We start from the raw sequence: 25,461 nt of genomic DNA on the forward strand, positions 1-25,461 counted from the left end.
AATTAGTTTTCATGACATAGTGATATATATATCCTCCATACCCAACGTCTATCGTTCCATGGCAAACCTCCCTACATACATAAACATTTGTCTCATTACTAAACTTGTTATCGTATTTCCAGCTCGAACGATTTTTTCGTTACATGTCACGTGATTTTCCCGCATAATTGAAGTTGATCTTAAATATTCATGTTTATCTTATCAGTAGCATGTTGAAATTATCCTAACGGGACATGCATCCTCAACTGGAAGATAATAAAGACATAAGTACAAAACAAAAACAAAAACAACGAAAACAACACAAAAAGAAGAACGCCTCTTTTTACGAGAACATGTAAACATAAAAGGCTGGTAAATAGTGATAAATCAAACCTGTCTTCTGTTTGGCTGAGTACACAATTATACTATTTAAAGTGATATGATCTACGGTATTTTCACGTGAAAAGTATATGCCCAGTTTTTAGAAAAACGACATTCAAGTTGAATGAATTAAAAATACCTTACATTGTTTTGTTTTCGCTGTCGTAATCGTAATTAAGGAGACAATGAAGGTTGTTTCCCGCCAGTTGATTATTATCCTACCGAGTCTCAATATACATGTATAATAACGTATTTCTCACGAAATATCCAAAGAAAAAAAAACTGTTCTTGCGTTTTTTCTGTACATATTATTATAAATATATCAAATAAAACGAACAATGTTTTGAGAAAAAATTCATTAGATCGTTTGCATTGCATTTAAGCAAACTTTTCTGTGTAAGATTAAAACTGACAATTGCGTTAGACAAGAAAATGCTATTCAATAAAATACAAGACAAAATATGAGTTATATGCGAAATTCTAGAGAACCATTTCTCCTAAAGACGATTTACCGAATCACAGTAAAAATGATGCTGTACACAAAAGAAAAACAGAATAGCACAAATAAAACATGACGAGATAAGTTTCTAATATCATATCGATAATATTCAATTATTTCATGAATAACAAAATATCGGTTACTAGCTTATCTTATAGTCTGACATTACACTGCAGTACGTTCAATATCATCTTAATAAACCTATAGCGGATTGATAAGGGGAGGAATATCAACTCTAACTACCGAAGGGGTCCATATCGGAATCATAAACAGTTCTTCCCTTGTCAAATCAAACCCCAAGCGTCGTGTAAACTCTATATAAACCATGCGGATCGTAATTCAATCAATGCTGGACTGACAAACTCTGTTGATTATGACTTAGTCGTAATTTGACGGCATCACAGAACGATTTGGAATATTTAGAAGTCTTCAATATGAGAGGCTAGCAAACCCTTCACTCAAACGCCCCCTTTAACCTATCAATAAGCGCACGTAAGATGTTGATTGACCTTTTTACCTCCGTAGGAAGCCGTATGACCTTTGCCCTTGTTAGGACCGCGCTGAACCACCCCTCCATTTGAATGACAATGAGGAAAGGTATTAAATTATGACAGACTGTCCAATATAAGGCGACAGACGGACGAAGTCTCCTGCCAGGGACCAGTGCCTTATACCGAGAGAGTCCTGCTGTCACTAGATCATCGCTGTGTTGGGATAAGGTACAGAGGCTCATCATGTGTTCCACCACCGGCTGGATCGTCATACTGGCGATATTTGTTACGTGCACACTCGGCACGTCAATCACACGTTACCAGGTAAATACACGTACTTTTTATTTGGAAATATTCTGAATGCTTTATTTATTATTTCACGGACTGCAGATTATCTATGTCTTGACGGAAACCTTTCTCCATGATTTGTTTGTCTTGGCAAATAAAAATGTTAAGTATAAATTGAGGTATCGATTCATGGAAAAGTTTTAAAACTCTGAAAATATTTTGATATTGATAAGTGAATATATTTTTTTACCAATTTAAAACTGTGTCATCCTGTAACTTCTCAATTATTTAGATGAACATGTCTTCCGAATTACTGGTTAAATGTTTAGCCTTGTTGAATGACAGATATTAAATGGAGTGATGATAAAACTATAACTCGTGAATGAGAAAAAACTATAGAAAAGCAACAGGAAAACGGAAAATGTATGTAGATGATACCCATTTGTGAGTGCTTTGGACCTGCTTTGGATAGTAATAAAAGTATAATTTTTCGTTATCCGTCTATTGGCCTCGATTTCCGTTTTTGACATTGTTGAAATAACAATACAATTGTTTACGTATTATCGTAGAATGAACGCAAGTATTTCTAGCTGTCTATAAATTATCATAGTTTTCTTCTGAAAGTATTCCATAATATCAAAGTTTCCAAATGAGTTTAATTTTTAAAATCCGTTAATCGGCTTTTTTTAGAACCTAGCACAACGTAACTATTTGGTTGTTTAAGTATTTGCTCCTTGATACTCATGTCGTCCAACGTTACAGAACCGTCACAGTCATAGCCGGACAAATATCTTTGTCTCAGCTGACGTAACATCACCGTCACAGTCATAGCCGGACAAACATCTTTGTCCCAGCTGACATAACATCACCGTCACAGTCATAGCCGGACAAATATCTTTGTCCCAACTGACGTAACATCACCGTCACAGTCATAGCCGGACAAATATCTTTGTCTCAACTGACGTAACATCACCGTCACAGTCATAGCCGGACAAATATCTTTGTCTCAACTGACGTAACATCACCGTCACAGTCATAGCCGGACAAATATCTTTGTCCCAGCTGACGTAACGTCACCGTCACAGTCATAGCCGGACAAATGTCACATCACCGTCACAGTCATAGCCGGACAAATATCTTTGTCCAACTGACGTAACATCACCGTCACAGTCATAGCCGGACAAATATCTTTGTCTCAGCTGACGTAACGTCACCGTCACAGTCATAGCCGGACAAATATCTTTGTCCAACTGACGTAACATCACCGTCACAGTCATAGCCGGACAAATATCTTTGTCTCAACTGACGTAACATCACCGTCACAGTCATAGCCGGACAAATATCTTTGTCTCAGCTGACGTAACATCACCGTCACAGTCATAGCCGGACAAATATCTTTGTCCTAACTGACGTAACATCACCGTCACAGTCATAGCCGGACAAATATCTTTGTCCTAACTGACGTAACATCACCGTCACAGTCATAGCCGGACAAATATCTTTGTCTCAACTGACGTAACATCACCGTCACAGTCATAGCCGGACAAATATCTTTGTCTCAACTGACGTAACATCACCGTCACAGTCATAGCCGGACAAATATCTTTGTCCCAACTGACGTAACATCACCGTCACAGTCATAGCCGGACAAATGTCTTTGTCCAACTGACGTAACATCACCGTCACAGTCATAGCCGGACAAATATCTTTGTCTCAACTGACGTAACATCACCGTCACAGTCATAGCCGGACAAATATCTTTGTCTCAGCTGACGTAACATCACCGTCACAGTCATAGCCGGACAAATATCTTTGTCCAACTGACGTAACATCACCGTCACAGTCATAGCCGGACAAGTATCTTTGTCTCAACTGACGTTCAATCACCCATGTTGTAATTTTCTTAACAAAGACGGAATTGTTCTATTGTGTAATAAGTATGTTTTTAACTAAGCTATGTATTTACGATATATATGGAAGGCTTCTTTTGTGTTGTATCTCCACGCATTTCATAAGAAAAGTATTCAAGTGACGAATGGAAAAAACACAAAACAATCTATTAAATATTGACAACAGATGCAATATTATCCTAAACTGCAAAGAGTTTCTGGCAAATCTTTTGATTTGTCATGACAGTCTGACGAGTAGTTTTAGCAAATAATATACATACAAGGAAACCTATTTAAGAAACTATTACAATAAATGTCTATGAGTCTTAATGATGCCAACAATGAATTAAGAACAGAAATAAAAGCGTAGTCAATCCTACGACTTGTTATATTTTGACCACTCACGGTTAAGAACGGAATCTTTGACAGCTTGTTGTACTTGCACCGGTCCTATGAAAGATCAACTGAGTAATGAACATATCTCGGTTGAATTGTATTTAGATGGTTGTAGGTTTATTCGAAGCGTTGAAGTAGACTACTTAGCTTGCCACGTGGCTTCGCTGTGACTAACCCGTTTCTTATTTTGTTAACACTGACTTTCCATGATATTGACTGAAATTTACACGGCAACGGTCGATGACTAAACAGGAGACTCGTACATTTCTAAAACACGTGGTCTTGTTCTTGTAAATGTCAACTGATTTGTTGCTGATCTCCATTTTGTTTATTGGTTTCCCTTGTCTGATTATTTTGTTAGAATTTTGGTTTTGTTCACACGTCTGTATTCTCATGTTGTTTTGTTTCAACACGATAATCAATATCTACGTTAGACTTTGAATAGGTAGATAATTGTTTTGAACTTAAATATGTGTAATTCTTTAAAATGTTTAAAAAGATGTGAAATAACATCTTCTCTATCTTTGTTAACAGTTATGTACTCAATTTGTGTTTTTCTACACCAATTTGTTTTTGTTTTAATGAACTGAGTTTGTTCTGAAAGACTCGGTACAATTGAGACAGCCGCTAAGGTGTTATATCGCAGATAAATGTCGGAACGGTAGAACAGTAAGTTAAATGGCATTCAGGATTTTAACAAATCAAAGTGAAAAACGACAACCTATCAATTAAGTATTTTATTGTGTTACATGTAAATAGTTTGACAGGGACAATTATGGGACAAAGAGCTGTCATTCATACTTGTTAACTCAGTTTTAAACTTACAGGTTCTTCGTTGTTGTTGGCACTCGTTCAATCTTGGTTAAAATAAAACCTGTTAATCAGGATGTTTCATCGGTAACATAAAAACGAGCTAAATCACACAATAAATCTTCAAAGTTTCCCGAATTGTTTTAGTGCGATTTTTCAATTAACCGATTTGAATGGATCTGAGAAATAAGATACATTTATTATCCAAGCTCTGCCCTTGTTTGGGAACTGGCTATTTGTTTGTTAGGGGGCGCGTGATTGCGAACAAAATTAACATTCATGTTTCTCGAATGCAAAGGCAATAAAACATAACACAACATGGGTTATCAATAATTTATGTATTATCTACCATAACAAAACACAGTCTTGTTATATGAATTTAAAAAATACAAAAAAGGGGGCGACTCGATCGGCAAGACACAGTCACAAACAGCGACTAGGGAGTTTACTCGACACGTGTATGGCCTGATCATTTATATAGATGAGGTCTGATGATATGAAATAAAAAAATAACCTGCCTTAAAACATTCATATTTGTCGTAAACGTGTATTTGGATTGCTATCGATTTTACTTATCACAGACCTTGACAAGATATCCATCCACAATTGGATGTCGATGGTATCATTGCACTAATTTATGTCAAAACTCCTTTTTGTCACATGGCATGGTGACGATTTTATGACTAAAGTGTCGGCCTTGAGTAGTTTATCGATAGTCGTAGCATGAAAATTAGAGATACGTTCGGATGATATTAGGTGTTACAGTCGATAGGTTGTTAACCGCTGTGTTTCTGCTATCACCATATTGAGGCTTCCCCTCTCTGTGCTATCTGGGATTCAATCGAGCAGTAACATTTGTTTATGTCTGATCTGACCTCAATGAGATGTCACGTTAACCACGGGCCAATAGGTGCACGTGAAACGAACATAATACGATACCAAAATATCAAAATGATGGAACTTGTTCTCGTTATCAGAACACTGGATATGACTCTTTTACGATATTTAACGAAACAACGATTGTGCGACAGATGAAAAAAAGAACGATAGTGACACAACAATCTCCGATAGATGATCGAAATGACGATTGTGACGCGATTTTCTCCGATAGATAAGCGAAACACTGATTGTGACACGATATTCGCAGATAGATCAACGAAACACCGATTTTGACGCCCTTTTCTCTTAAAGGTTATCGAAGCGACGATTGTGACGCGATCTTCTCCAATAAATAGCGAAACGCCGATTTTGACGCCAATTTTCACCGATAGGTTATCGGAACGTTGGTTGTGATGCGATCTTCTCCGATCGATGAACATAATAGCGATTGTGACGCGATATTCTACGATAGAGGGGCGAAACACTGATTGTGACACCATCCTCTGCGATAGATAGACGTAACATCGATTTTGATGTCATTTTCTCTAAAAAAAAAAATGCACAAAATACCGGATGCATCGTCATCTTGTCCAAAAGTCTAACACAATGCCGGGTATGGCACCATCTGCTCCGAAAGCTTGATATTTTACAACGGCACTGACTTTTTTCTCTGAAATCACAACACCTGGTAACACACCCTATCCATTAATGTCAAGTTTACTAGAATCTTACATATGAATTACGAAAAGAAAGGGATATAAACCGAATAATCGATAAAACTCCACCATACAACTGTGTCGTCGTTTTAGGACTCGACACACCAGTAATAATAGGTTGGAAATCTAGGGGGAACTTCGGGATATCAAAATGGATCTAAACTAATGTTAATACTATAAAATGGTAGGAGTTCCCTATTTCCTAATCCTAATTATTTTGTTGTCTTATCTAATCAGTTTCGTGTTTGCGATATTGAATAATTGGATATTTAAAAGAAATAATTTTTCTTTTTTATTCTGGACCGGTGCCACCTGAACCGAGTTTTCAGAGAAACGACAAGCCAAGTATACCCAATAGGTTCCTATAGTAAGGGTTGCCGTTTTACGTTACCCTAACGTCTAACAACGCAAACTCACAAACTAAGTGAGATGCTTAGTCCTCAGGGGACAACTCAAGGTAAAATCAGGAAATCTTGTTATGTGGAGAGCGACCTGGAAACTTCAAAGAAATGACATCTTTTGCGTTTTAGGTTTTCTTGTGTACACACGTTTTAGTAAAAAAAAATAACAAGAAATTAGCATTTCATTTAAATGATACATATCATCATCTTTTTTTTAAATGAATACTCTAACAGTTCCAGTGTACATCTAACCATTACATGCAAAACAAATATCCAAGCAATTTGATATAGAGGGCTTTCTAGAGAAGGAATTTCTCAAAGTCTGTATTCTCAATATTCTGTGTTAATGTACTCTCTTGTTCGCATAGTAAATCCCGTTACAGTTAACACGATTAGAGCCGCAGTGTATTTACCCTAATGAATACCAATGCCTTACTGCTATAGATTTTAATCCTGGCAGACTTAACTCTATTGTAATTCATTTAAATTTGAAATAACAAATTCCACTTAATGGCATTTGCTTGGAGACGTTAATATATGGTAATAAAGTACACCTAAATGTTACCATCCCCCTGCTGACGTGGTGAGGTGCTCTCAGGAAAATTTAGTGCCTGACAAAGGTTAAATGCCGAACAACAACGTTAGAAATGCACTATATGTTATGCGGAAGAATACATGTTCAAGTAAATGGAAAAAATGTGTACCTCCGCAAAAAGAAAAAAAGTAGTGCTCTCAGCAATGGCAAATAACCTTTGTGAAATCGCCTTTATTGTTTCTTGTTTTTGAAATGGCTATCATTTTCCAGCAAAATGCAGGACCTTCTCAAAGTTGGAAACTAAAATGATCTGTACTAGATACGGATTAATCAATGATTATAGACCAGTTTCATAATAAAACTTTATCTCTGTAACTAGATTCATTACATTTATATAATAAAACTGAATCATTAATTAGATATCGTAGCATTCACTTCTCCACTAATATATATGCATGCTTATAAATGTACAATGTATGTAATATATTTTTTGAAACAATTCAACAATATATAAAACTATGAGTGAGGAAGTGCGTATGAAGCTTATTCAAGTAGTAATAAGTTATGGCGAAATTAGAGTCAGGTTTAGATGAGGTGATTCCCATGGACGGATGGTATACATCGTAAAGGGATAAGGTAATATTTAAGGTTGTACCCCATTTTAACTGCGTTACGGTAGTATGCCCGCAGTTGGCAACGATAATTTCCTATGGTTAGCGCGTTAGCGCTCAACAGGATATGTTCGTTGCCAGCTGCGAGCATACTACCGTATACGCAGTTAAAATGGGGTACAATCCTTATATTTATATCAAACAGATCGTTTGAATACAGTCCGAAGAAAATACCATTCAGGGTATGTTGCGACGTTGGTAACTACGACAACCATGGTTGCTAAGATAATATAGTTCCAATGAAGACACCAGTATTGTTAACAAAATTAAAAGACACAACTCAGCATCTTTATGCTTAATACCTTTAATGTTTTTAATTAACTGATATATTCACAATCCACAATTTCCGTCTCAGAATTACTATGGTTGTCAAGCACAGCGTGTATTGACACATATTAAGTAGTGACGTGGTTAAATGTTCTATAGGAACTGTACGCTTCAGCCATTTGTTGTTAGCTTACCTCATGGAGAAGTTCAATATTAATTCATTTCCGCAATATTCAGTTTAGTTTTTGACAAAATATTCACTTGACCTTATCTTTTTGTTCAGAGATCGTCGGTATATATAAGAAAACGCTAAAATTATTGACGTTCCGGTAACGTCACAAATAGACAACGTCATAATTATGTCACCGATTCGGCGCTTTTTAATTCGCTGAACCTTTTTGGCACTGCGTACACGCTTATTTATTCGCAGTCAGAGTTTACTAAGCTGTAGAAGGGAGAGATGTAAATATACATTGTATGGAGATGAAAGGAATGACCCCATCAAGGTCAAATTGACTGACGACTTTGGGTGAAGAGTTCTTGTAATTTTTCACCGGACAGATTGGCCTAACGGTTGGTTAGTGTGTCTACTGCCAGCGATTCTCCGATGTCAGGTTAAACAACTCTTTATGATAGAAACGATTTGTATATCGCTAACAAAACCCCTGAATGTCGAAGATGTTGTTCAGATAAAATATCCAAGAACTAGTGGAATTAGAACTCATCTTGTGTATGATAAATGGTTACATCGCCCTAGTAAGACCAGTGGATACGCGATAATAGTATGTAAGTATACTTCTCTTTGGACATCAGATTCTCTAACAAACGATCTCTACAATTAATCCCACTCATATACTGGAGTCAAATTCTGACACTCGTGGTTAAACGGACGAGAAATGTTTGACGGAAATACCGACAGCTTGACACTGTCATATGTGTAGTCTCCGGGGAACCATATATAATGGTTGAGGTCGTGTTTTAGATAAACTCGGAAAAATACTGTACTGTGTCAAACTTGTATTTCAAATTTACATTGCCTCTTAAATTATCCTATCGGAGGTTTACGAGAAATTATATTCTGTCAACTTTTGTAAATTCATAAAACCTGTATTGTAAAAAAAACTCAATAAAAATACCACAAGTAAGAGAGTTTTTTGCACTGAATGTTTTACCGTGTGTCATCGATTGTCTTAAAACATTGTACGACCCCTGGTACATATCTAATGTTTATTAGGTACAGCTAGTGCTTTGGATCATTGTAGCGTGGTGAGTGCAGACAGGAACGAATGGTTGGGAGAAAATGGCTATTTGATTGTAAAGGAGAAAATAAATTTCATTCTTTCATTCTGACAATTAAATAGTCGTTGGTTTTATACTGTAAATGTCAAGGTTCAATTTAAATTTGATTTTAACTTAGTAATATAATTTATGGCTCTCAAGGTAAACATATAAGGTATGCTAGAGAATTTGGTATAAGATCGCATTTTTTCTGAAATAATCAGGAGATTCTAGAAGGCGACCCTTAAAATGTATTTATTTATTGTTTTTGAAGAACTGATGAACAATCTCAGCTAGACAAATCATATAATTCCAGTTTTATGTACCAAACTTTATTATGTCCGTAAAATGTTATCTGTCGATCGTCTCCGAACATGTCCTGGACAATCATCTGCTGAATCGAGTTTAAAGAGGATTTTCTGAAGGAGCTCTTCATTTATAAGCTAATTTAAAACGTGATTGTAAATTTAGCTATGTTTGTTGATTGGTGATTGAGACACGACGGAGAGGATATGGGGCATCAATACAAGGAAATAAAATCTGAAAAGTATTAACAAAAAAGTGATGTCCTTTCTTGTCATTGGAGTTTTATAGTATGGGTTGCCATGATGCATTTTATACATGGAACTTTAGCGATGTCCATCAATTTAGCTTCAGCACAAACCTGACCAGCGGTGATTGAGGGGACATTCTTCCAAGTATGTTAAAACAGTTCTGTTGACCATATTTGACGTTCTTTTCAATAAAAATGGGACAAGACAACTTCTTTAAGACAATGTTAAATATTAGAATTAATTTTAAAACTCGGCTATAATCGGATATCACCTTCGGTGTCATAGCTTGGAGTGCGGTATTGACTCATGACGCATTGTTTAAAATGTGTTTTTCTTGTTAGAAAAAATAATTTTAAGTGGCTGAACTGATTATGAAAAGTGCTTTTGATATCACAATGATCTAATGACGTATTGATAACATTGTGTGTAATTGTCTTTTAAAGCAAGGAAATTGAATGGAGACAATATTACATTAATTGTATGCCAGGTTTGTGATAATGGAGACAATTTAATTATGCTCCATGGAAGTGTGATGATTTCTGCGACAAGGTGGTGTATGATTAATACCAAGTGCTCAGAAGTATTTGGCCCCATCTAGTTGATATTTCAATATGAATGTCTTGCTCATGTAACAAATATAAAGATTGCTGTAGTTTAACCGCGGAGCACGCTCGCCCTTCTGGACCGCCTGGTCTGATTATATAATATTTGTGTGTGTTTTTGTTTTCAAAGCAGATAAACTCCGGAAGGAGAGAAGACATACTCACACTGTTCAAAATATCACGCATCAATTTACGTATGAAGTGCATATCGGCAGGAAAGCAAATTTAATTTAACTTCTGATTAAAGAAATATTGAATGACGCATTCTAAAGGGCATCTACATGTCCTTCTGCCCTAAAGGATCCCTGACATCTCATAGAGGGACTAAACAGTTGTATGATAGAGTTTCATCTCTTAATACACCCACCTCATATTTGAGCAAACTGTCTATTTCTCTTATGCTCCCATTTTACCTAATCTACGACCCAACAAACTATTTCTCTTAATCTATAATAAGCGATAGTTCGAGCTTATATTGAAACGTAATTGCAAATGGTAATTCAGAAGTAAATAATGTTGCTTCAGCTAAACTTTTATTATCTAATTTAAAGGGTATCCGCCAGGTTTAAGTGCATTTTGACATTTCGTAAAGGACGTGATATCTCAGTAATACAATCATTAAGATGTGCAGTACTTTTCTTGTTCATGGAACATTTAAATCACTTAGGATTACCTAACTCACAAACCGGACATTTTTCGAAAATCAGCGCAAACTAAAACAACATTAAAAATTGATGATTCTCCTTAATTCAATTACCGCATCTCCGTTATATATTTTTGTATTCAACGAACTTTCTGAAAATGTGAAAACGCTAGTATGTCTTCCCAATGGCACAACAATTAGGGAAAGATCTTTGTTTCAAACTACATACGGGTAACGATATGGCCGATCGTTATGACGACAACTCGTCCGGTGGTTGATACTCATCCGGGACTTGGTTTATTGCTAAACCTTGTTGGAGAAGAGTGCATTGTATTAACAGGAGTGCTCTTGGTTTAGGATAAAAATGTCGTTGTTTTTTCGGGTGTCTCCACTGTCATTTCCTATTGTATATTTTATATCCACAATTCATCTGTACGTCAATTTGAGTTGTCTCTTCTGTGATTTCACACTCCATTCTGTCGTTTCGACTTTGGATTTCTATTCAACAAGATATATCCCCGTCGATCTTTGCCTAGTTCCTATGGCCTCTGATTTCATATCTATGTTCTGTTACGCTATACCCCCCGTGATTTCTTATTGATTTCTGGTTCAGGTTTATATTGTCGACGACACTGTGTGTCAGTACACACAAACTAATAATAGCGTGAAGTATGTAACGTAAGAATTGGATTGAATCTAAAGTAGGTTTAAATGTGATATCACCGTTAAACAATACTAAAGAATAGTTTTAGTATTTCTTTTGAAAGTATCCAAAGTTTAGAAATTGCGACATTGATTAAATAATGGGATGAATGTATCTCCTCACATAGTTTAATGTTAACTAAGGTCCAATACAATTGTCCTCTCTTATGCATAACCAAACGTTTGCCCATGTGACCGTATTGAGGCCACAAGTCACTGTCTGGATGGGAAAGGGCAGAGACTTATCACCCCCTTTGAAGATTTGATAGCAAGAAAATATCTACAACGACAGTTATATCTCTCTCTGATTGATATAGCTTAGTAGGAATGTAGCTATATACCCGTGGTCGTCTACTGTGGAGGTGTTCACAGGTTCATGGAGGATTCCATACGTTCGTCGAGAAGCCCACACGCTTGTTGAAGAATCAACACGTTCGTGGAGAAGTCCACATATCCGTGGAGGAGCCCAAACGCTCGTTAAAGAATCCGCACGTTCGTGGAGAAGCCCACACGTTCGTTGAAGATTCCACACGTTCGTGAAGAAGACCACACTTTCGTGGAGGAGTCTGTACGTTCGTGGAGGAGCCCGAACGTTCGTTGAGGAATCCACACGTTCTTCGAGGAGCCCATAAGCTCGTTGGAGAATCCACACATTCGTGGAGGAGCCCATAAGCTCGTTGAAGAATCCACACGTTCGTGAAGGAGTCTGTACGTTCGTGGAGGAGCCCACACACTCGTTGAAGAATCCACACGTTCGTGGAGGAGTCCACACGTTCGTGGAGGAGCCAACACGCTCGTATTCTTGTGAGCTGCTATTTTGTCCAGTCTTGTTTACTCTCGTCAAGTCTCCTTTTATTTGATGGATAACCCAAATTGACCAAAACTTGACCAAAAATTGTTGTCGATTTTGAAAGATTGTACAAAATAAAAACGAGATGTTCGTACATTTCTTAACGAAGGAAGGGTAAGATGCAGTAGCTCAAAAATTCAATACTGCATCCTACAGCTGTTTCATCCTTCTAGGACACGTCAGTGATGTCAGGGACATCATATAGCTGTTTCATCCTTCTAGGACACGTCAGTGATGTCAGGGACATCATACAGCTGTTTCCTCCTTTTAGGACACGTCAGTGATGTCAGGGACATTATACAGCTGTTTCATCCTTCTAGGGCACGCCAGTGATGCCAGGGACATTTTATAGCCGTTTCATCTTTCTAGGACACGTCAGTGATGTCAGGGACATCATACAGCTGTTTCATCCTTTTAGGACTCGTCAGTCATGTCAAGGACATCATACAACTGTTTCATCCTTCTAGGACACGTCAGTGATGCCAGGGACATTTTATAGCCGTTTCATCCTTCTAGGACACGCCAGTGATGCCAGGGACATTTTATAGCCGTTTCATCCTTCTAGGACACGCCAGTGATGTCAGGGACACCATACAGCTGTTTCATCCTTCTAGGACACGCCAGTGATGTCGGGGACATTGCATAGCTGTTTGCTCCTTCTATGACTATTTAGTGACGGTGAGAACCTAAAGTGTTTATACCCAGGGGAGGCGACTAAAACAAATTCAGCATAGGTCAAAAGAAATGTAAAAATCTGTAAGGTGCAAAAGTATAATAATTAAGTAATTATTTTAAAAGAATGTTGAATACATGTATATATCCTGAAACTTGTCACTCTTCACATCAATCTACTTTCAAACAATTTGAAAAAGCCTACAATTCGACCCAGTTGATGACAGATACATTGTTTCAATTTGTCCCTGTAAACAAATAGATTCAGTCGCAACAACATTTGTAAGCACAGAATTAATACGTAAGTTTACTGCACCCACAACGGGGGTCTTACTGCGTATTTCATTGACCTTGAAGATAATATCATTTTATGGTACTGATATAACAAATATATACTCTGTAACTCATAGATACACTCACACGACATACATGTTATACTAGTAATAAAAACCATTATCTTTCAATTGGCCAACTATATTGTACCAAATATCTATTATAGATATAATAGCTCATTTATTAATAATCAATATCTGTTCTACATATCGTTATCAATGTTAATACTATCATATACCACACTTAAAGGCACGATGTCTTCATGTTTTAGAGGCATATATTCAAATTGACAAATTTAATTGTGGAAGCCAACAAGAGGTCGGTAACGTACATAGAATTGCAAACTTGACGAGTACTAGAAGGACGAAACAAGACTATGATTTACATTAATTATTCTTTTTATATCGATGGTTTAATTAATATTTACAGGTGAAATTAACTTATTTTTGTTTAATCCTGTAATAGAAGTTTGGGCAATTGTATCGGTGGGCCTGGCCATTTAACACTCTGGGAGAAAAGTTACCATGAGTTTTCGCAAGCTCGCAAACTTAAGGTTTTTGCATACTTTTCGCTTTCAAAACCAATTTTGAGAATTGGCTTTTTTTTTCATTTTATGTCGATTCAGATTTGAGAAAAATGATACACTTTGAGTTAAACCGAATTGGATTTTTTGTCTAGTTTTTTTTAATGTAAAAATCAATAAAGCACACGAACGGGTATCTGATAACATTTATTAGAGATGTGTATTTGACAATTACTTAACGAAATGTGACCGTTTGTCATTACTTTTGAAATGTAATAAGTATCGTTTTACAATACAGCAGTAAACATGGAATTTAAGATCCAGTTTCATTAATTTCTTAAGGTTTCTATTCAATGTCGTTAACGCTGTATTCTAGTTGGCCTAATGATAAAAAACCTATTAAGTTTGACAGATATTTCAATTTGTTAGCTCGTTATGAAACCGTATTTGTCACATACTTCACAGGGTGAACCCGTCGGTGGCTAGGGTTGGTATAACCATCTCATATATACGGGATATAGAAAGACAGCTGACACGTGCCATGACGCCACTCACAAGAGCGTAACGTCATCATTTCATGTATCGTAACCACGTCGCAAATTAATAACGTCGTCAATTTCAGCGCAAATTTCATGAGAAATTGATGATGGTGCGATGAAAAGGTTTTCACAACACCTTACAATTTGTTACTTGTTTAAGCATTTGAGAAAAACAATCAAACATGAGTCTGTACCACGGACAGGGATATCTCAACACTCCCTATCCCTGTCAACAGAACAGGTCCATGTAAGATTCTATTATTCCACACGAGTGAGATCTGGTATATACTTTGTTACTCCATTCAGATCCATCTAACATATTGTTACATATAACAAACAAAGGTCTACCATTTCATGTCCTTCAATTGTTCAAAAGTTCAATATCGACCGATTGTGGTGAAATGTGATATGCCGGTACGTGTCAAATGGCACTTAAACATTGTTATCATATCAATTACTTCATTCTCGATTGGATGGGCCGTGTAGGGACATATGTAATCATGCCCATTACAATTAGTACGTGTTACTAATGTAATAGAAAAAGACCTTAAAACCCCACTGGGACCCATGTAAACGTTACTTAGCCAGTAACCAACTGAAGAGATAATAACTTATTTCGGAAAAGCTTGGCTTTTATTCAATTAATGTAGCTACACATGTATGTACGACTTTTAATAGCACTTCAGGGACCAAATATCGCAAACAATGGCATATGCCGCAAACCCTTATTTCGATTGTAAGATTCTTAAAAATATGTGGAATTGCAAAGTTAAATTTTTCAGAAGATTATTGGATATTTTTTCTTGAATTTATCTCATATAACTGGTCTTTAATGACTTCGTGGAACTTTTATTCGTTTTTAAAATCAAATTAGTTTCTGCTACATTTGCTTTCTTGTAATTCGTTTAAGCCCATTTCGATTTTCTTGATTTTCCTTCTGAATTTCAGTACATGTGTCCAGTAGCTTCACTGACGAGTCCTCGACGGACGAAACAACTTTACTGACGAGTCCTTGATGGACGACACATCATTACTGACCTAGATGGACGACACATTATTACTTATTACTCACCTTTTGCAATATATAACTAGAATAATAGTTAAAGGACTTGCGTATCGTCTTGCAATCTTTTGAGCTTTCTTGACGATAAGCGCTTCTGGTGGACTCAAACACAAAATACTTCTGGTAGAATAACGTAACCATAATTCCAACTCAAAATCGGTAAAATAAAGGGGCAACTTACATATATATATATATTAAAAAAGATTTTCAAGGAAGCCATAGGAAAAGTTACAAACAGAATAGACCATATGTTTCGGGAAAGTAAGCGTCTATTTCTTCATCGACGACACCCGTCATACAAATGTAGGTCACGACGACATCCGTCATACAAATGTAGGTCAAGTCACATTCTCAAATGAGAGTTAGGGTGGTGACACAGGTGCCACCGGGGATAACAACAAGTATCGAATACGTCTGACTAGGAGTTCAATGAGAGGACTGTAAGTCCTACAAGTTTACTGATATCCTGCATGCTATGTTTGAATTCTTAAGAAGGGTTTCATAGTGCATAATAGCCACACGTAATTCACAGTCTTTTTAGATTATGTAATATCCTATAACTACATTATGTACAACTATTTGAGATCAAGTTTGGTTTGTATGGTTCGTCACTATGTTCAGCATCAGACTGTTCAATACTTACTTACACAGTAGTCAAGGGGACAGCTGATATATTTTCTCTAATAGGAGTAATTATTCTAATTTCCCTTATTTGTTAGGACGAAACAGTTACGTGGTTCAGTTTGAATAATGTTTAGCCCTACTGTATCTACCACTCATTTTCTATTGAATGGTGTTGATATCATGCTCTATGTTGGATGGAATGCCTGGTGGCTCCCTCGTCACCAACCTAATTCTCATTCTGAGTACAGCGTGTAATAGGGATTGGAACTTAAGAACATAGCGAGTACATTGACTAAAATAGAGGACGCTTACACTTCTGGAACATCTGGTATGATTATGTGAATAATATTCAAATGTCTCCATATAAATCTATATTTTGTTTGTATTTTCTTTCCTTTTATCTGTCGAATGTGTTTACTTACATTTTCAATTATATTTTGGTATCTCTTTAACACTTATTTTGCTACAGCCATCTGCATGTTTTAGATTTTAAAAACAACGTATTCATTTATATACAAAGCTATTCTGCAAATATTAAACCAAACAAAACATCATTTTAAGATCTTGGTAATGTTAAGATTCAAAACACATGTTTATATGTATTCAAATATCGATACAGATACCTAATTTGAACGACCGAACACATATGTTACGATAATGGGCTTAGATTTAGTGCAGTACTAATACTACATTATATAATAATTTCATACTTAAAACAAACTTATCTTTTGGTAGCCATATTTTAGCGATTAAAACAGATTCCCGAGCTCCATATACGACTTGAATTCCCCATTGCATGACCGTAAGAGGCGAAACGTTTGGCCTTTAGATTAGCGTTCACCTCTTGTGAGGATGGTTTTGGTGTCTATCCTCTAACGACAACATATACCAGAGTCTATAAAAATGATTGTTACTATTCCTGATAAGCGCTCACCTGATAATATTCGGGAGTGGGAAGACTGGTTCGCCCGTTGTGTCAGTATAATGTGACCGGGTGGAGTGTCCTGCTGGGTGTCTTCGGCAGTATGCTTCAGTGAGGTCGCACTATGAAGTCGACATCAGAGTTGAGCTATCATAAGGAGACAAACATGAACATGTCGCAGCGATTCAAACATTACACTTAATTATGAGTGCTGATATTGGGTCGTTTTATTACATATACTGTGTATGCATTAAGCCATCTGTACACCAGTTTCATAATGAGGTAAGAAAATGTGAAACGCATATGCACGTTTGAAGTAGTCCTTTTAAATTAATCAATTGTACTGTGAAATGTTTTCGGGATCACCTCAACGCCTATGTTGTCATGTAGATGTATTGGGGGTCACCGTAACGCCTATGTTGTAATTTAGATGTATTTGGGGTCACCGTAACGCCTGTGTTGTCGTTTAGGTGTATTTAATGGTCACCTTAACGCCTGTGTTGTCGTGTAGATTTATTGGGGGTCACCGTAACGCCTCTGTTGTCGTTTAGGTGTATTGGGGGTCACCGTAACGCCTGTGTTGTCGTTTAGGTGTATTGGGGTCACCGTTACGCCTGTGTTGTCGTGTAGATTTATTGGGGGTCACCGAAACGCCTATGGTGTCATGTAGGTGTATTTAATGGTCACCTTAACGCCTGTGTTGTCGTTTAGGTGTATTGGGGTCACCGTTACGCCTGTGTTGTCGTGTAGATTTATTGGGGGTCATCGTAACGCCTATTTTGTCTTGTTGGTGTATTGGGGGATTAACGCCTACCGTTCTATTCTTTATCACATACTCACACGCTAAATACAAGCGAAGCTACATTTTCAAAGCTAAGAGAGAACTTAGGGTGTGGTGAAGACGACAAGGGGTAGTAATGAGCATGATCAAATAGTCGATATTTTTTATGGTACAGAAATCAACAGAATTCGCCTCTGTATACAAGTGACGACAACAGTGTAAAGTGCCAGACAGGTTCTTTGTTAAAAAGTTTTCGATAAGCCAAGGGAGTGGGCACATTTGGTCTCGTGAGTATGAAAATCTCAACAAAGGTTCAATTGGGGAGTTCATAGCTTACATATAACGGTACGTCTCCTTAGAAATGTTTCCCGTGTTTAAGCAGTCCTGATTCTTGTTGCAAACAGCATTTATAAGCGTTTGCAGAAAAAAGGTTTCCACACAGGATATGACAAAACAACAGACGTATCATACAAAACTCTGAATACATTGAGGAATAGGAGAAAAAGAGTTGTATATGGCTTCCATTTTTGAGATACTATGATTTAGAACCATCAGCCTGATAACCTTATAGCCTTATAGATGATATACTCCCTCCTAACACCCGTATTGTCTGGTGAAGAGTTCAATGGGATCCATTAATTTGGAATCACCTTTCTGTAGGATTGTCTCGATTTTTCACAATGTGATCAGTTCTGTAAATCAGTATCAACCATGTTCTTATATTATAAAGGTGTTAACACCTAACACAATTGTAACATTAATACCCCCATCATATCAAAACCCCTCCCTATGTATTATTGGTTTATTAGTACGCCTCCACGATTTCTGGTGAACTATGCACTATCGCCTTCAGCCACACACGGCGTCTGATTCCATTAGAATGAGAGATGTGTCCCGCATACAGATAGAAAGGGGCTCGTTTCTGGACAAAACGAACCTATCACGTACATGCACGGTCTCTATGGAGCCAGCAAAACCGTGTCTTTATGTACTTGCTAAACAAATTCTTGACAATTGTCAACATGTATCAATGTTCGTGTGGTGATGCATTTACAGCTGTATGGTGTGTGTGTTGAATGTTCTCACAATAAAACAAGATCGTGATTTTAACTCAATACCGTAAAACAAGCGACAATATCAACATCATACAGCTTCGCATGGAAAGCTTTGAATAAGTACTAAATACAGAAGACCAGGCCATGGCTGCATCAACGTCCCTTAACTTAAAAATGTCAAAAGGAAACCATAACAGAATTCAAGGATAATAGTTAAGGAACCTTCCAATAATTATGTAATGCTTTCATATTGGAGAATTGAAGTTATGGAATTCACGTATGTTAAGGAATATTAACGAAACTTTCCCCAGGTGTTGTGTCCGGAACAGGTAAGTTCCTTCTTCTAAACCCTGACGCCTACAATATAAGTAATGCCACGTCCTGTAATTGAGAATTAGGGTAGTGACAGCGAAACCGTATAGCAACGACTGTCGAACTCGAATGACTTCAGAACGCACAAGACAGTAGAACACTTCCTAATGTCATGTCGATAATAAAACAATTGTCTTTCTCATCTCTCATCTCTCGTCTCTCATCTCTCATCTCTCATATCTCGTAATCCTCCATTGTGAGGTTCTATAAGCAGTTTGTATCTTTAATGAAAATCGTGTAAATGGGGACAAACCCTTGAATATTGAATAAACTGGAGTATGTAAAAAAACGAATGTATGGGGAGCAGGAATAAAACTATCAAAAAATGGAAAGATTAACAAATCATCATTGTTACCTTACAGTTTTATCACACAAGGCCCTATTAGTAACGTTACTAGAGAAGACTGTGATGAACTGCTGATGTTGAAGAGTCTCTAGTGTCCTGGACTTCTTTAAATTATATGGGATTGGCATCGCCATTTACCGCTTCGTCATTTACCGCTTCGTCATTTACCGCCTCGTCATTTTGAGACAATGTATCAATTGATAATGGATGAAGTTGTCGACAAGAATTTATTTTCACTTTTTCATTCTGGGTTTAATCTATATACACCATGATGTTTAAAATATTAAATTCCAGTAAAGTAACTGTACAGACGTTTGCCTTCCTTGTGAAAACGGTGGTCGTAGTAAGTGAATAAAGATGTTTATAGGGTTTTGAATAGAGTATGGTAGGTATGGTTAAGACTAGAAAACTAATACATTTTGATAGGAAGTTAAAAAATGATCAAAAGTTCTTTTGAGTTATGTAAAATCCACATTTAATTCATTCCGCTTATGGAGTATGTAGTATTACAATACGGCTTAGTGGTATTACCAATAGTGGCATGAACTTTGAATAAAGGCTTAGCTTAAGCAACGGTCTGTACATAAGAATAAATATGAAGTTTAGGTATTCAAAATGAACGTGGTAGATCTTCACCCTTAATTAGCATCAGCCTGTCATTTTAAAGACTGCAATACTGAAGTATGAATAGTATTTCCCCTTGAAAACAAAAGAAGATAAGTGTAGGTAGTGTTTCTACATTTCGTGCGCTAAATGAATGTACTTTTGGATAGAATCGAGATCTAGATACAGTAAAGTAAATTAAAAGTTAAACTGCCCGATACTTCTGTTCCAACCATCTAGACTCGTCAGTGATGTTCGGGACATTACACAGATGTTCCATCCTTCTAGGACTCGTCAGTGATGTTAGGGACATCTTACATCTGTTTCGTCCATCTGATCAATTTTTCTAGGAGGCGTCAGTGATGTTAGGGACATCATACAGCTGTTGCGTCCATCTAGTACTCATCAGTGATGTTAGGGACATCACACAGCTGTTGCGTCCATCTAGTACTCATCAGTGATGTTAGGGACAACATACAGCTGTTTTATCCTTCTAGGACCCGTCAGCGATGTTAGGGACATCATACATCTGTTCCGTCCTTCTAGACTCACCAGTGATGTTAGGGACATCACATAGCTGTTTTCGTCAATCTGATCCATTTTTCTAGGACTCGTCAGCTAAGAGCCTAAATTGTTGATACCTAGAAGGCGACGGAGGAAACTCAAAATGGGTCGAAACAAATGTCAAAGTGCAAAATACCAACAAAACTTTAGATTTGCACGAAGATCCTTGAACATGTACAAGGCGAAAAAGACCAGGTGTTCAGGAAGGTTCAGCGTCATCGACGACACTGTCATATAGTTCTGTCATATCCGCGTATAAGGTCCCATTCCCAAAATAACTTGTAAGAACTAGGATGGTATCAACGGAATCAATAGGCATATTAACAAGCATCGAAATTGCCTGATTTCTTATCGCACAAGGAAATTACACCACCTTATGCAATATACTACAAATGGCTGTCAATGGACATTTCTGACTATCTGCAGGAAAAAAATGCAATACTAATTTTAACACTTTCATCCGATATCTAAACTTCGATACTGATTGCATTACGACTTGGACCTTCCTGACCATACATGAAGAGTTGTTAATGGGCTGCTGGACCAATATCGCGTGAAAATTGATGAGAATTCTTAACTTTGAGATCCAAAAGTTGTATTTGACAGACGTCACAAAATGGAATCTTAAAACTTGGTATGTAACTTAACCTGTCGCTGTTAATATCATCATTAAAACCGAAATTAGGTAAAATTACAATTTACAGCTGGAATTATGACTTACCACACGTCAAGAAAAACTTGATAATTGTGATTCTATCCTATCAAGCGACAAGGCCGATCGCCTTGAACTCTAACCTTCAGTCCAATCTGTACTCGAGCTACTCGTTTTGTTATCGTCTGACTTCAGCTGTCATGTACAGAAGCAACTTCCCGTAGGCGTCCCATTAAGACAGGGATCACCAAACAATGAAAACAGGTTCAGTGAAATTTGTATATTTAGTGCATATCGAAGAACCGTTCATCCCATACAGATGCTGGAATCCAGCGCGTGTCATCGTTTACTTTTTATGCACAAATGTTAAACGCCGATGCGAGCAATTAAAAACTGTTTAATGGAATTTTACGAAAAAACGATGTATTTTAAACTAGGCAGTTTCATCTTTCGTCACGCGAGGCCCCCACTCATGATAAGAGTTTTGTTGATGTCAAGCTTAGGCTCCCGCTGGGATGACTATAAAAACAGAGAAAATGCTATTTACTATGTGATACTTATCAAATGTTATATTTACACATGAATAGCGAATATTTGTTTTAATCAAACCTTCCAATAGGAGATGTTAGCTTTGGAGACCTCTCCCGATATTGTATTCCCTTTTCAATTATCATCTGTGCTGTTGACACCGATCGTTACCCCGGGATATGAATCCTACCCCTGTTTTGATAATTGTTTGATTTTTTACCAATAGTAAATCAGCGTAAAGCATTTATCGCATATCAGCACGCGCGTGCTGGTCCGGGGACGCTACTGGAGTTCCTTGACCTCTTTAACCCCTGTATAAATATCACTTATGAAGGAAATCTGAAATAGGAATGGTAATGGAGGCAAAAAAGTACAATCATCAGCAATTAGGGCGTCATTGATATGGTTCCTTACCGTATAAAATATAGGATAATATCCCACAGATATAGCGTATTTTGTAGGAGCCTTTGTGTCCACGGGCAATAGGTCTAATATACTCGGCTGGCAGTAATATCGTAAAGTCACTCAATGTAAGCTGGACAAATCAGGATTATAAATGGCTCCATCAACAGGTATATTCCTGCTTCTAAACAATCAGGATTATAAATGGCTCCATCAACAGGTATATTCCTGCTTCTAAACAATCAGGATTATAAATGGCCCCTATCAATATATATACCCCTGCTTCTAAACAATCAGGATTATAAATGGCCCAATCAACAGGTATATCCTTACTTCTAAACAATCAGGATTATAAATGGCCCCATCAACAGGTATATCCTTACTTCTAAACAATCAGGATTATAAATGGCCCCATCAACAGGTATATCCTTACTTCTAAACAATCAGGATTATAAATGGCCCCATCAACAGGTATACCCTTACTTCTAAACAATCAGGATTATAAATGACCCCATCAACAGGTATATCCTTACTTCTAAACAATCAGGATTATAAATGGCCCCATCAACAGGTATATCCTTACTTCTAAACAATCAGGATTATAAATGGCCTCATCAACAGGTATTCCTTACTTCTAAACGTGTCTTATGTCGATCATGATTACATTCTTTATAGCTGTGTTACCGGGATATATGTCAGATGTATGAAGGTCGGAGAAAGAAATAGTTTTCTTTCTCAATTAGACATACACAGGCAATATTCCTTCACGTGAAATTAGAAATATTGCCTGTGTAAATACGTGAATATTTGTATTCATCAATTAGATCAAATTACTCTTATGTTCAATGTCAAGTGTAATCCTATATTCGGGATTCAAGAGTATCCTGTAATTTAAACCAAAAAGACTTTGCTTAATTAAATTCTGGAATCATTGATTGCTGATATCGGTTTTTGCCAAATATGATAAACTGTTGTACATAATTAGTGACCTGTGACTTATTGTGTGGCAGACAAAAGTAAGGCCAGGAGTATAACATGTTATAACTATATCGAAGGTTACTGATCGAATGTACCGGCTGATGAATAAAAAAGTTTTGTCTCTCATCATTGTCCCTTCATATTTTGAATATTTTTTGTTGTTGCTGTGTGTGTGAATGTTAGAGTGAATGTTAGTTTTAATGAATGTGTGAGTATTGAGTTGTAAGTAAGTACTTACTTTATGTAAAAATGAAATGTGTGTGTAAATGTGTGTAACTTAAAGTAACATGGGTTTATGTGCCGTGTTCCAATTTTCATCAAATCTAATATACATGTATGCACCGAATTTATAGGAAATGACTTATATATATGTCTTGACTGTTGTCCTATCCTTTTGTACCATTTGTGAAAATGTTGTCACTACCTTTGTTCTCATTTTGATGAGTTAACATGATCTTGATTTGATGAAATAAAGCAGAAGTCCCCCCATACCATCTAATCAAAGCCATTAACAATAGAGTCGCCGGCTCATACAAGCTGGCGAATCATGGCGTCTGACCCGCTTGTAATGGAAACTATAGTCGAGTGACAAATTCCGGTAGGGCTTTGTAGGAGATGGCGAGTTCTGTTTGAAATGTAAAATCAACCTTATATTCAAAAAGTTATTTATATTAGTCAATCATGCTTTTTCAACTTTTCAATTGGATTGCTTCGATATTATCTCTAGACTGTTTCTGTTTTTTCTACTTCTAGCACTACCCACTCCCGATGTGTTCCGAAGACACTGTGTGTTCTGAAATAAGCGAGATACCATCAATAAAGGAAGAGAATAATTATTTCAGTTGGATGAAGTGCCAGTGTCCAGGGGATAGTGTGTGTCCCAGGAGTCCCGGCGCACAGACCATAGAGGTCACGGGGTCAAAATGGTAAGCTATGACGTCATAAGAATGTTTTTTAGTCACCTAGATTGATTCCATTTTATATTTTACATTTGAAATGACAGGTTTGGCTTCTGTGTACTTTTTACCATTTTTGTAAACAATTTTTAACATCTCCGACAGAGCACACGCTGCATATCACAAAAATGCACGAAATGGTTACCATGGTAGAAAATATATCTTAACATCAAGTAACATAAATGATAATGAGCATAGCACTTCAAAAATCGAAAGTTACATACAAAATATCAAGACCGCACGATAGAATTTTTTGGGATGCACGTTATTATTTGTTAACTTCAAATTAAAAGAATAAATACATAAAAGGAAGTTCAAACTTCAGAAAGGTATTAAAAGTGTAAGTTCTAACAGTTGGTATTGTATAAAATGTACAATAACTTAATCTTGTTTTCAATTGATTATAATTACTCTTTGTCAGAGATGTTTTAAACAAAAACCAATTCGGTAAATTGATGACTTTAAGATTGTTTCCAGGCATACAAATCTTTGTATCTTATGTATTATAATATAGACCTCGAGTAATCTATCATCTTAACTACTGACCAATGAGAACAGTGTCATCTTAACTACTGACCAATCAGAATTGTGTCATCTTAACTACTGACCAATCAGTATGGTGTCATCTTAACTACTGACCAATCAGAATGGTGTCATCTTAACTACTGACCAATGAGAACGGTGTCATCTTAACTACTGACCAATCAGAATGGTGTC

At 36.8% G+C, this 25,461-nt stretch overlaps 1 protein-coding gene across 1 annotated transcript in view; it reads left to right on the forward strand.

The window, feature by feature from the left end:
* The first annotated feature begins 1,477 nt into the window (after nt 1–1,477).
* LOC117342799 overlaps nt 1,478–25,461 on the forward strand; it is a 32,733-nt gene continuing 8,749 nt past the window's right edge. The window contains exons 1-2 of the mRNA XM_033905058.1: nt 1,478–1,674; nt 24,542–24,714. Coding sequence (XP_033760949.1) covers nt 1,594–1,674; nt 24,542–24,714 — 254 coding nt within the window. The 5' untranslated portion in view covers nt 1,478–1,593. The remainder of the gene's footprint in view (nt 1,675–24,541; nt 24,715–25,461) is intronic.

Source organism: Pecten maximus, chromosome 14 (assembly GCF_902652985.1).
Source record: "Pecten maximus chromosome 14, xPecMax1.1, whole genome shotgun sequence".
NCBI classification, from domain to species: Eukaryota; Metazoa; Mollusca; class Bivalvia; order Pectinida; family Pectinidae; genus Pecten; species Pecten maximus.